Genomic DNA, 12,232 nt, shown 5'->3' on the forward strand with positions numbered 1-12,232 from the left:
AAGAACAAGAAATGTGTCTACTTTCCTCTGATGACCTGGGGAAACAAAAAAACCCTTCAGCACAGAAAATTTATTTGTCATCAGTTACACATTTGAATGTGTAATATCCAGTTTAAGGAGACAAAAAAGTCTGTCTGTCCTACCCTTTCTATATAGAGACCTTGCAAACAGCATCATTCTTCTGCTTGAAACAGAAAGCAGGGATGTACATATCTGAGAACACCAACACACACAAAAAGCCCCAAATCCTTAGAGTATTAAGTGAGCCATTTAACTAAGTATTTAAAACCTCTGCAATTATTAGTTTATTAGTATCATCCAGGATTTCAGATGTTCAATATTTCTCCTGAAGTTATACATAAATGCAAATTGAAATAAGAATCTGAAAGTCAAAATTGTATAACAAAACAATACTCCATCACAAAAGCGTGTAAAATTACAAGAATGCTTTTTTTTTTTTGTTTTTAAACACTGGCACTTAAGAGAACCATAATTTTGTAACCACAAAATTGCCGAATTGTCCCCCAAACTGGTAAGCAGGTATATGTGAAAATAGTTACAGCTGCCAGCACTTGAAGTTTTACTAAATATGCAAAAAACCCCTTAGCTTTGGTTTTGGAAGAGAACTGTATTTGACCAAATTAGACATTGTTGGTATACCATAAACATTTAACTTTTTAATGCAAAATTTAATAAAATGTACTTTTCCATACAACTATATTTAACTTAAAAATGGGCAAACATCAAGAGTGCGGTATAAAACCTAACAGGAAAAATACATCTTATCTCATTTTCAATTTGAGACAATATACAACTTTGTTTAAAGGGCTAAAACTAGAATTTCAAGAATACAAATATGAATTTACATAGATTTAACAAATAATAATGGTACCATTTATAGAAATCTTAGAAAGAAAAATCATTTCTTGTGGGCCCTTTCCTACCAGGAGTCTCATGGTATAAAGCCCGTGGCCATCACCTGACCTGTCACCAAAAAATAATATGGTCATTTCATGCTTTTAACTTTACACATTTTAGGTACGCTCATCACTCCCAGGTGTTCAGAGATTTACAAATATAACTTCCATTACATGGTAACAGAGTCACACGTGTAAATTTCTCTACACCAGATGGACATACACTCTTCCTATGGGTCCTTCTAGGACAAAATTTAACACTCCCTCCCTCCCCACCCCGCAAAGTATTTAGTTTCTGTAAAATTGAACTCTATGCTTCTCAACTCTCCAAGACTGGTAAACTCATGCAATGCAATAGAATATTACATTTCACAAAAATCTGAACAAGTATCCATTTGCTGAGATTGAATTTTTGTTGTTTCCAGTTATGGAAGATTTTCATCATATGCCTATGTATTTCTTTTCTTACCCTATCATGATAATGCAGGGTATGCAGATCAAAGCTTTGTTTATCAGCTGGTTATATGAAAGATGAAAACTGTAATATTCCCGTGATCCCATACGGGCATTCAATAAAGCAAAAGATGAGTTCCCCTCAAAAGAAAAAAAAAAAAAGAAAAAAAAAAAAAAAGAGAAAAGTATGATTCTCAAGGGCACCTATTAAAAGGACAACAATACTAATAAAAAAAATTTGTATTTACTTAGAAGCATTCAGAATGTCAACAAAACAGCTGCAACTTTTTTTCTTCCTTTTTGCAATTACAGAGTGGTATTCAGTTAACAGAACAACAATTATTTTTATGATGCATCAGAGACAACTGAAGATGAGAAATGAACTACATCCCCAAATATAACTAAATTTGTGCTGTGCACCAACAAGAACCTGCTTTATAACTCCCATGCCAATTTACAACCCCCACACTGTACCAGGCAAGGTTAGTGGCCATTGAAATACCACTAAGGACAGGGCTATCTAAAGACACATTCGGTAGTGTGTTAACTATACAAAAAAAGAGACACTGTACAGTTTAAAAACAAATCTTACACAGCCTTACATTTCAATTTTTTTTTCTTTAAAAGGAGTGAGTTGTGTACAGGGGGGTTAAATGCTTTATAGACAAGAAAGAAATTGCTCTAAAAGAGACTTATTCATCATCATCATCATCTTCATCCTCCTCTTCTTCCTCCTCTTCATCATCTTCATCCTCTTCATCTTCATCCTCATCCTCCTCCTCTTCCTTCTTCTTCTTGCTTTTCTCAGCCTTGGCAACTACTTTCTTGCCTCCATCAACCTTCCCTTTGGCCCGGTACGCAGCAATATCCTTGGAGAAGAAAAGCAGGAACAATCTCTCAAAGATTTAACCAGCCAAGAGGTCTGAGCAACCTCCACAGAGCACGTGTGAAAGCAGTCACCCAGGTACCTGCCCCTTCTGTACATCCACTGGGGCAGGACCAGGACCTGCGGCTTCAGCTCTGAGGTGACCTGAAGCCAAAGAAACAAGAACCCTCTAACACAGAAATGACACTGGCATGCTGCTGCACACAGCATAAGATTCCTTATGGCTGCTAAGGAATCTCCATTGTTGGGCTTCTGGGAACAGGCTGGAAAAGCTGCTACCTCTGATGGTGAAGGCACAACTGAGCCCACTATCCCATAAGGAAATGAAGTAGGGAGACCTCTTAAGTTCCTTTTCTAGCCCTACCTTCTACAGTGCCTAAAGAAATGCACAGGAAAACCCTCGTTTGAGGCACAAACCTGGGATTAGCCACCTGGAGCACATCAGAATGACCCAGCCTAACAGCTGCAATGTTATGCCTCAGCAAAGAACAGTTAGAATGAATTCTGCCTAACAGAAGTTTACAAAATAAAAGGTATAAGAACTTGATTAAAGGGTAGACACTGCCACCTTCTGCATGCAATAAATTTATTCCAGTCGTTTGAAATGCACAAAATTCAGTTCCTGTTACAGGGAAGTTAAAACTGTACTTGGAAGGCACAGTCATAAAAGCAGTTAAGACTTCCCAACTTTATGCCAAAACAGTAAAACCATTAGGTGGGAGAACTGATCTACAAAGCTTACACACACCAGCTACACAGAAACACATTCACACAAGATGGTCCAAATCTTCAAATATTCGCCACCTAATAAACACTACACCACTAATCTTACTGTTCTCTTGGACTCTCTTAAACTTAGCAGGAAATTTTAAGAAGGTATGATACCCAATAAGTCAAAGGTCAAGCAGTGAAATAGTGAAGATTACTCCACATGTAAGTCTAAGAAATAAAGACATTACTACTGAAAAATAAAATAATATCTGCAAATAAAGACTAATAATTCTGTCATTTAAAAAATGTCTGAGTTGCCTTGGCTGCATGTACAAGCCATTACTATGAAGCTGTACAGAAAGTACATGAGGGGAATCTCCTAGATCTGCAACTCCTCTCTGGCAAATCAACAGGGCTCCAGGGTTCCACCTTGCACACTACAGTGCAAAAATTTTGAACTTGGATTTGTTTACCAGCAGGAGAAATACCCAGAGGAAGGTGACAGCACACAGTGGACATAGCTGCTGTATGCCAGCTGTAGGTGGTTGCTGACCCCTTGTGAAGCATCGTCAGGGGATGCCAATGTGCATCCCTCCTCTTCCCCTGGCTTCCACGTATTGGGATGAAAATCTGCCTCTAGAAATAAAACCACGCGTAGCACAGTCCTGTGTGCACAACAGAATTCTACAACTCCAATTATGATGGCAGGGTTTAGCCTTAATAATTTAAATAATTGTATGACAAGCTGCTTCATATGCATAATTAACCAAATTCATTACTAGAAAGGACATAGACACAAAGTAGGTCCAGGAAAAACACATGCCTAAAACTAGCATCTCCTTTGTGTTTTGTCATTTTCCCAGGTGCATATTTTAAAAATCAACTATGTGTATCCATTATCCTAACATTCAAGGATGCTCACCAGTATCTCCAAAATTAGGGAGAACCAACTCACTCCTTACCAGCATTACTTACTGCTACCAACTCAACTCAAATTCTGCTGTGACCTATGGATTTAGTAATCATACAGAACCCACAGTATTTATTTAAGCACCAGTAATAGCTCAAAATTACAGACAAATGCAAATAGTTCAAGGTAAAGGACTCCAGTTTAGTGTTATGCCAACGAACCATTTACCCCCGTATACAACCCTTTTCAACAAATCTCATTAATTATGTCATTAGCATATTATAATTTGCAACATCAGGTACCAGGGTACCCAATAAAGAAAAGAGTGTCTGAACTGAGGCTTGACCTCCCCAAAACATGTCCCTAAATGTCAGTGTTACCTTTTCGTACTTCTCCTTCAGCTTAGCAGCCTTCTTTTCATAAGGCTGTTTATCGTCTGCAGTGGTGTTGTTCCACATCTCTCCCAGTTTCTTTGCGACATCTCCAATGGACAGACCGGGATGTTCTCCTTTGATTTTTGGACGAAACTCGGAGCAAAACAAGAAAAAAGCCGAACTACAGAGGAAAAATAAGAGAAGATTATTTAAATTATAGACTCCGCTACAGCAGCAACTTTTGGGACCTTTGCTACTGTTCCTTAAGAGCATTTTGGAAAAAGCACCTAGAAGTGAGACAGACATTGATTACAATGGAAGGTATCAAAACTGAACAAGCCACTTTGGCAACTCAATGCACCTTCTTCTCTTAAGTAATGCTGCACATCTGGTCCCATTTTTGGCAGGATCCCCATATAGGCAGATTTTAGACACAGAGAAAAGCTTTAGAAATTAAACTAAGTCAATGATACTAGGGCAGCAAATGTTATATCAGAACTTTTAGAGGTGGGAGGCTGCAATATTTATTAGAAAAGTAGGACTTCCAGACCACAGCACCAGCCCAAGTAAGTACATTAGCTTGTAAAGGAACTTCCCTGCCCCTTTCAGCATCAGCTCAGTTTAAAACACACACATACACACACAATAAAGTACTGGTGTCTAGTAGATGAATTTGAAGCCAGTTGTCATTATGTTGTGGCTAAAGTTTTAATTTTCCAAGCTGGTTTTGAGGAAGATCACTCCTCAAACCTGTTCTGTGCAAAAGCCTCCAATTTTAAACTGATTGCCAATCAAAAATTCTGCTCAAGTTAACAGGTGATGAGAGCAGGGCCTACAGTACTTTACTGCCATATTACACTGGAATTACCCTCTTAAGAGAAATTAGAAAAATCAGTCAGAATCACATATAGTCTATTTTTGCATCTACTTTTAAAGGCTGCCATCACTCCAACTTTGATAGTGGGACGGCCTACCTGAAAATAAAAGCTTAGCATTCATAACTAAAATTTCAACCTGTCTTTACGCCACTGGTGAGGAAGATCATATAGTCTTGTATATCTGAAGCTCCTGGATAAAATTACCATTTTATATATACATGCCAGTGTGATGGTCCCAAACAAGACCACCTAAAGCTAGGAAACTACTTACGGAGGCCTCTTCGGTGCATTTGGATCCTTGAACTTCTTTTTTGTTTCCCCCTTAGGTGGTACATAGTTTTTCATTTCTTTTTCATAACGAAGCTTGTCAGCCTTTGCCATATCTTCAAACTTCCCTTTCTCCTTAGAAGACATAGTCTGGAAGGCAATTAGAATCACAAAATACCTTAGAAGGGACACATAAGGATCAAAACAGTATTTTAAGATTCAAAAACATACCAAAGCCCATTCCAAAATTTCAGCTGGGGCAGCTAAAGGTTAGGATGAGGACAATGGATAGTTACCAGTCACTTTACAACTACACTTCATACTTACCCAAAACCTGAGCTTCTAAAGAAATAGTTTACGATCTTGAATGGTATTTCAGAAAAACAGTTATTTAAGGTTTTGTGGGTTTTTTTACTTTTTAAGCAGCTATTCCTACCTTCCATCGTTCTGAGCATTTTTTTGAGAACTCTGAGAAGTTCACTGATGCATCTGGATGTTTCTTCTTGTGCTCCTCCCGACAGGTTTGCACAAAGAAGGCGTATGAAGACATTTTACCTCTCGGCTTCTTAGGATCACCTTTACCCATTTTTGCTGATTTTCTGTAATGAAGCAAATGAGACACCTTTAAAACTTGTACTTTCAACGAACCAAGGTGGGAAATAAGTCACAACCAAGGATCATGCCAAACAGGACCTGCTGGAGCAGTATTCTGAAATCATCAATGAGAAAAAGATTCTTTTCTGGAAAATTTACTGAAGATTTCTGTCATCCCTTTCTGAGGTGACCTGGATGTAAGCAACTTGAAATCTCAAAGGGCCTTCAAAACGTGCAGTTATTGTCTCCTGCAAACAAGAACTGTCCTTCCAAGCAATCTGAAGACAAGTACTGTAGTGCAGACTGGATACCATGATTATTACCAGTGTATTAATCATATGCTAGGGAAGAATAAACGCTATTGAAAGGAGGGAACAAGTACCCAAGTATCCTGTCTCAGTGGCCTTCTGGATTGCTGATTTCTTTCTTTTTAGAGCCCATGTTTCTACCTCTTCTCTGTAGGCCCTGGGTGCTTATTTATAAAATGAATTTTTTATTATTTTCTATACCATATGTTATGACTAATCTTTATGTGTACTGCAAAAGCCTGCTCTTTGCAGGTATACCTTGAAATTCGGGAATGAAACAGCTCACTTGGTCAAATAGGTTATAACCTACGCAGTGAGAAGCACAACATTTACTTACACCCAGCAGAGCTGTGCTCAGCAAGAGCACTATCTGGCACTTTCAGTGACTGAAAAATACCTTCCTGGGACTTTCACACCCAAGTCAGACATTTGGAGTATTTCTTCATAGCTCCCCGGAAAGTCACTTGCACCCTGACAAGCTCTGCTTTTCAGCACGAATTAAAAGAATGATAAAAAAAAAAAAGGCGTGAAAGTGAAAAAAAAAAAAAGGGCAGGCGGTGCCTGCCCGTATTGCCACAGAAGCTGTGTTTCCTATCGGTTTGGCGGATAGACAGAAACAGATTTCTGCTCTGTGACTAAACACGTCCGGTTTGAAGTTTCCACCAAGTAAACAAGAGGGCTGAAGAAGCAGGAGCCGCTCCTGCCTGCCGTGGAGACGCTCCCAGCGCAGCCGGGCGCGGGGCTCGGCCGGGCCGGGGCAGAGCCCGCGGCTGCGGGGGCAGGCGGCCCCGGGGACACGGGGTGGCCGCGGGCAGGGCTCGGCACCGCGACCCCGGGGCTGGCGTTTAAAAGCCTCCTCCTTCCCGCCATTTTGGACGCTCCCCCTATGAGGGGGGCAGAGGGAAACTTCTGAAGTCCCTCAAGAGACCTGCTGGGGGTGGAAGGAAAAAATAAAAAAAGGAAAATTAAAAAAAAAGAAAAAAAATAAAAAAAAACTAGTCCCGTTATTAGGGAGAACATGTGTAAGTTTTATTCCACGTTCAGGCGAGGGCTCGCAGCGGCGAGCACATGCCCAGGAGCCGGACACCCACCGGGGTGCAGCTGCCCGCCGGCGGCGACCCCCGGCCCCGGCGTGACAAAGCGTTCTCCCTCCGCCACCCCCGTCCCCCCGCGGCGGGGGGAGCGTCCCCATGCCCGGCCCTGCCCGCTTCAGCCGCCATGAGGCGAGGCAGCCCCGGCCCGCGCTCCCTCCCTCCCTGCCGGCCGCGCCGCCGCAGCGGCGGTGTCGGCGGGAGCGGCCGCCATGGCGCAGGCTCCTGGCGGAGGAGGTCACCCGCCGCCGAGCCTCCTTCCATTTTGTGCGCCGAGGAGCAGAGCCGGCCGCTCCCCACCCCCCCGCCGCCACCACACCCCCCGCAGCCGGGCGGGGCGGCGAGCCCGGGCGGCGGGACCCCCTCCGAGAGGGGCCGCGGCGGGGCCGGGCGGCGACCCCCGCCCGCGGGGGCGGCGGTGGCAGCGCAGCCCAGGCGGCGCGGAATGGCCGCTGTGGCGTCGCCCGCTGCCGCCGCCGCACAGAGAACATGGCTCCTTCCTCTCTTCCCTTTGTGTGAGCGCGCCGCTACCCTGGCGCACACGCTCAGCCATTGCAGCCGAGGGAGGGCGGGCGGGAGACGGGGGGAGGTGGGTGGGAGCGGGGGGGGGAAGAAGATGGGGGGGGACCAGCGCGCTTTCAGTGCCTGCCCGAGCCCCGGCGGCGCGGTACGAGCCCCGGCAGGACCCCCCCGCTCGCTCCCTCGCCCCGCCGAGCTGTGCGGCCCCGGAGCTGCCGGCCCCGCGCCCGGGCGAGCGGCGGCTGCCGGAGAAAAAAGTTCCCCCGAACTGCGCCCCCGCCCGCCCGAGCGCCTCCTCTGCTGCTCCGCGCCGCTCGCCTTGTTTTCTCGCTCGCGGCTGCCGTCAGCCATGTTACAGCCAGGCGGCCGCGGGGCCAGCGGCGCCCCGGCCCGCGCCCCGCTTCCCCGCGCTCCCCACCGCCCCGGCGGCGCGGCGCGGCCCGCCCGGAGCCCCCGCCGCCCCGCCGCCTGCCCCGCCGCCGCCGCGATGGCTACGGCGAGGTACCGTGTAAGCGGCTTACGGCGGGGGACGGCGCGGCCCTCGCCCCCCGCGGCGGGCGACCCCCGGCCGCTCGCCCGGCTCCCATCGCCCGCCTCTTTCCCCACCTCGCTCCTTGCCTCCCGCCGCCCCGCTCTCTCGAAGTCGCCCGCCGCCCCCGCCCCGCCCCGGCCGAGGGGCTCGCCGCCCGTGAAAGGGTCTCCCGGGCACAGCCCCGCTCGCCTTTGTGTACGGGCGTCCGAGCCGGCGCTGCCCCGCGCTCCGCGGTCATGCAGCGGCGGCGGCACGACGGCCACCGCCGGCTCACCGCCCGGCTGCGAGCGGGCGGGCGAGCGAGCGAGCGCGCCCGGCCGGCCCAGCGGCCCCCAGCGCGTACTCACCCGTGTCAGACAGAGTCGGCACGCAGCCCTCGCTCGGCCCCGAGCCCCAGAGACGCTCCCGCGGCCGCCCGCCCGGCCCCAGCGCTGGCTGGGTCGCTGTGCAGCCCGGTGCACCGCAATGGCTGAGCGCGGGATCGATACGCAGCCTCCTCACACTCGCGGCGCTGGTAACATTACTCTCTGCACAGCCCCGCGCCCATTGGCCGCCGCCAAGCCGAGCGCAGCGCCGATTGGCCCAGGCGCTCCCATTGTCCTGACCAGAGCGCGCCGCGGGTTGGGCGCGCGGCGAGACACGTCACCGAGCAGGGAAAGGGCGCGCAAATATAAAAGTGAGCGCAGGGAGCCGGGCGGCGGCGGGGCCCGCAGAGCGGCGGAGGCCGCCCGGCGCTGCGCTGCCGCCTGCGAGGGCCGCGGGCCCCGCCGCCCCCGCGGCCGCCCCCGCGGCCGCCCCCGCTGCGCCGGGGCGACCGCCGCGACCGCCCTGCGGTGAGGAGCACGGCCCCGCCGCCCCCCGCCCCTGCGGCCGCTCCGCCCCGCCGCGGAAGCCGGAGCTCAGCGGGGAGCCGAGCCGAGCCCGCGTTTCTCGGCTCCTCTTGCCCCGTTCCAGCCGGCGCACGGGGCTCCCCTCCGCTGCCACGGCGGTGTGCGCGGCTCTGCTCCCTCCCTGAGGTTGAGGCACGTTTGTTTTGTTTTCTTGTTCGTGGGTTTTTGGTTTTTTTCTTTCTTTTTCCAGAAATGGCTTCATCACCTGTATGAGCAACAGCTGGAAGATACTGGCTTTCTCCATAACCTTCTGGGTGACAAGGAACAGTCCGCAGTGGTCGGGCAGCTCCCCCCCAATTCTCAGCAGTGGTGGCCCGGCGCCGTCCCGGGCATCCCGGTGCAGGGGCGCGCCGAGCCACACCTCACCTGTCCTTCGCTGCTGCTCCTCCCTCCGCTTTTTTACTGTCATTTGCACCGCACGAAGCTGCTGTACAGGAGTTGTGAAAGGGAGAAATAACCCTTAACATCACCTTCGCTGTTTACACTACTTTATTAGTACAAACAAGGCTGGGAGGAGCGCTGCTGAGAAAAGTCCAAAACCACTGCTCTGCTCCGAAAGGCAGAGTCAGCGCTTGTGCTGTAGTAACACAAACTTGAGTGAAGAGAGGTGTATATTGCTCAAAAATATTCGAGTGTAAATAGCTGACTTCAATAATTGCTTAATTATCATGCTCTCTCAAAATCTGTCCATGGAGTTTTGGAAGGGTCTGTGGTCTGACACACACAGGATAGCAATTGTTTGGGAAGGCGCGGTGCTTCATGGAAGGCAAAGATCCTTCTGAACAACGACCTTAATTCTAGAATTGCCTCATTTGTGAAGTGCTGGTGAACGTATGAAGACAGTGATTCTGCTACCTGAAATCATGCAAAAATACGTGAATAATAAGGAACACTAGTGTTTCTGTCACAAGGAAAGTTTTTGTTTGTGGTTTGAGTTTTTTTTTCCTGATTTGCATTTAAACTTAAAATCTTTATATGGAACAGAAGAAAACTGTAAAAATCACTAGTATTTATGTAGTCTAAAGTTCTGTATGTGCAGAAGCTGATACCTTGCACATACAGAACTTGAAGGTTTATTCTGTGAAAACCAGACCTGAAAGGAAATCAAAGTAATGCCTTTATTTCTTGCTCTTGTCTAGAGCTGAACCTTCAGTAAAAGGCAAGTGAGGAGAATTTGATTACGTGACATACTCCTGTAAGGGTTTTCCTTCATCTCTATCAGTTATATGCTCAGGCCTGTACAGGTTTGCATATTCCAGTGGGTTTCTTCTGCAATCCTTGATGGCAGAAATACAAAAGAATTTACTCATCAGTTGCAGACAGTAGCGATTTTTACAGAAGCAATATATGTTTTTTCTCTTGTTCATGCTGTGCCACATCCCTTCTGATACTTCACAAACATGCCTCCTTCTGCAAACCTCATTGAAGTTCAAATCTGTTTTAAATTACACTCCACTAGACAGGTGCAGTCACTGAGATCACTTAGATAACACGAAACACCTTTGACTTCTTGCACATAAGCTTTGCCCACAGAACATTTGGGTCACAAGAGCCCAGTACAACTGCTCCAGGAAAAAAAGTATGTAGCTGCAAAGGAAGTTTCAAAACCCCTGTTAAGTAATTTTCATGTTTTGCAAACTAGGGTTTACTTTGGGAAAAGACACACAGATTGGTTGTCATATTGCAAAGCAAGAATAAAACTAGGATTTCTATTAGAAATTCAGTTTTTAAGATACTCGTTGTAGCTACTTATTTGGAAACCAGCAGAAATGGTTGTAAGAAGCCTTTTGGTTCAACTCCTTTTCCATGTAAGGCAAGCTGAACTTGGTTGGAAACATCAGCTATACATTATCAACCTTTTTTTAAAGCATCTTTTTGTTCTCCAGTTTTCTTTAGAGGTAACAGAGGAAGGCCTCTCCAAAGACAGAACTGTTCTTCTTAACAATGTAGTACTGAGTAGAACAGAAAGGTTTCAAATGAATGACAAAAGAGTTTTATTAAAATTTTCCTCTCCCTTCCTATCATCCCCCATGTAGCTCACAACCAAAGACTTCTAGCAAACACAAACAAGGATGGAGAATTCCAACAAGTACAGGCCACCTGGTTGGAAGTGGAGCCTGACTGAGAAAGAGATGCAGAGATCACATTGTCCCCCATTCCCCAAAAAACTGTGAAACGTACTGGTGACACTACACCAGCAGAATTTTTGATGAAGTCACAGTATATTAAGAACCTTAGAAAGCTTCTGACCACTTTAGTGCTGTGGTTGTTGACAGAGGTGGGAAAACACACTTGCATCAATTCAAGAAGTCACAGGGTGTGGGGCAGCACACCTCCCAGGGGCAGGAACATAGTTCTTCTGTGCCCTCATCTTCTGCAAAATGTGTGTTCTGTGAAGGACACTGCTTACTCCCCAGTGGGATTTGGCAGGAAAGCAGATGATTTCATAGCTTGCTTTGACAACAAAGAGATTCAGTGTCGTCACAGGACCTCCAGATTTTGTCACTCTGTCCTCCCTCCCAGGGAATGAGATCATTGTTTCTTTGGGTCAAAATTACTAGACTAGTACAGTGAAAATGGCACAGTAACAACTAGCTTGTCAGTCAAATCCAAAGCTACTATTAGACTATTTTTAACAAGATCTGAAAGCCTTTTTCAACAGAAAAGTTACATTTTCAGTTCAAAATGAGAGCAAAACATCTGTGGAGACAGGGCACCTGGGCACATGACCTTCTGATGGAGCTGCTGGTAATGTAGATTGTCACTGTTGCTTTTGAACATTTCCATCCCTACAGCGGGCAGGGTTTTCACAGTGTATTTGAAAAAAAGCCCTGGCCATATTTGCCTTTTTCCTGAGGCTGCAGTGCCAGCCTTTGCACAGCCCAGATGAACAGAATTCTCA

The 12,232-nt window shown here is 47.0% G+C and overlaps 1 protein-coding gene and 1 long non-coding RNA gene across 7 annotated transcripts in view; both read right to left on the minus strand.

Moving 5' to 3' along the window:
* Nucleotides 1-281: 281 nt before the first annotated feature.
* On the minus strand, nucleotides 282-8,957 carry HMGB1 (high mobility group box 1). Of its 2 annotated transcripts, none has more exons than XM_053932058.1 (5): nucleotides 8,788-8,957; nucleotides 5,833-5,995; nucleotides 5,401-5,546; nucleotides 4,258-4,432; nucleotides 282-2,239 (listed from the first exon to the last, which is right to left on the minus strand). In XM_053932058.1, exons 2-5 carry the CDS (start codon nucleotides 5,980-5,982, stop codon nucleotides 2,063-2,065), a joined length of 648 nt encoding a protein of 215 aa, XP_053788033.1. In that variant the 5' UTR covers nucleotides 5,983-5,995; nucleotides 8,788-8,957; the 3' UTR covers nucleotides 282-2,062. The 2 variants fall into 2 exon arrangements, with proteins under 2 accessions (XP_053788033.1, XP_053788039.1); XM_053932064.1 differs by lacking the exon at nucleotides 8,788-8,957 and adding an exon at nucleotides 8,630-8,682.
* An 844-nt stretch (nucleotides 8,958-9,801) lies between these two features.
* Nucleotides 9,802-12,232, minus strand: part of LOC128784343 (uncharacterized) — a 41,741-nt gene continuing 39,310 nt past the window's right edge. For all 5 annotated transcript variants that reach the window (XR_008429440.1, XR_008429443.1, XR_008429439.1 and 2 more), the window contains one exon: nucleotides 9,802-10,185. This is a non-coding gene — a long non-coding RNA (uncharacterized LOC128784343). The remainder of the gene's footprint in view (nucleotides 10,186-12,232) is intronic.

The sequence above is a fragment of the Vidua chalybeata genome, chromosome 2 (assembly GCF_026979565.1).
Source record: "Vidua chalybeata isolate OUT-0048 chromosome 2, bVidCha1 merged haplotype, whole genome shotgun sequence".
NCBI lineage: Eukaryota > Metazoa > Chordata > Aves > Passeriformes > Viduidae > Vidua > Vidua chalybeata.

Coding starts and splice junctions, on each gene's coding strand:
- HMGB1 (XM_053932058.1), bottom strand. CDS start 5,982: ATGGGTAAAGGTGATCCTAAGAAGCCGAGAGGTAAAATGTCTTCATAC. Junction 5,547..5,832: donor AATGCTCAGAACGATGGAAG/GTAGGAATAGCT, acceptor ATTGCCTTCCAG/ACTATGTCTTCTAAGGAGAA. Junction 4,433..5,400: donor AATGCACCGAAGAGGCCTCC/GTAAGTAGTTTC, acceptor TTTCCTCTGTAG/TTCGGCTTTTTTCTTGTTTT.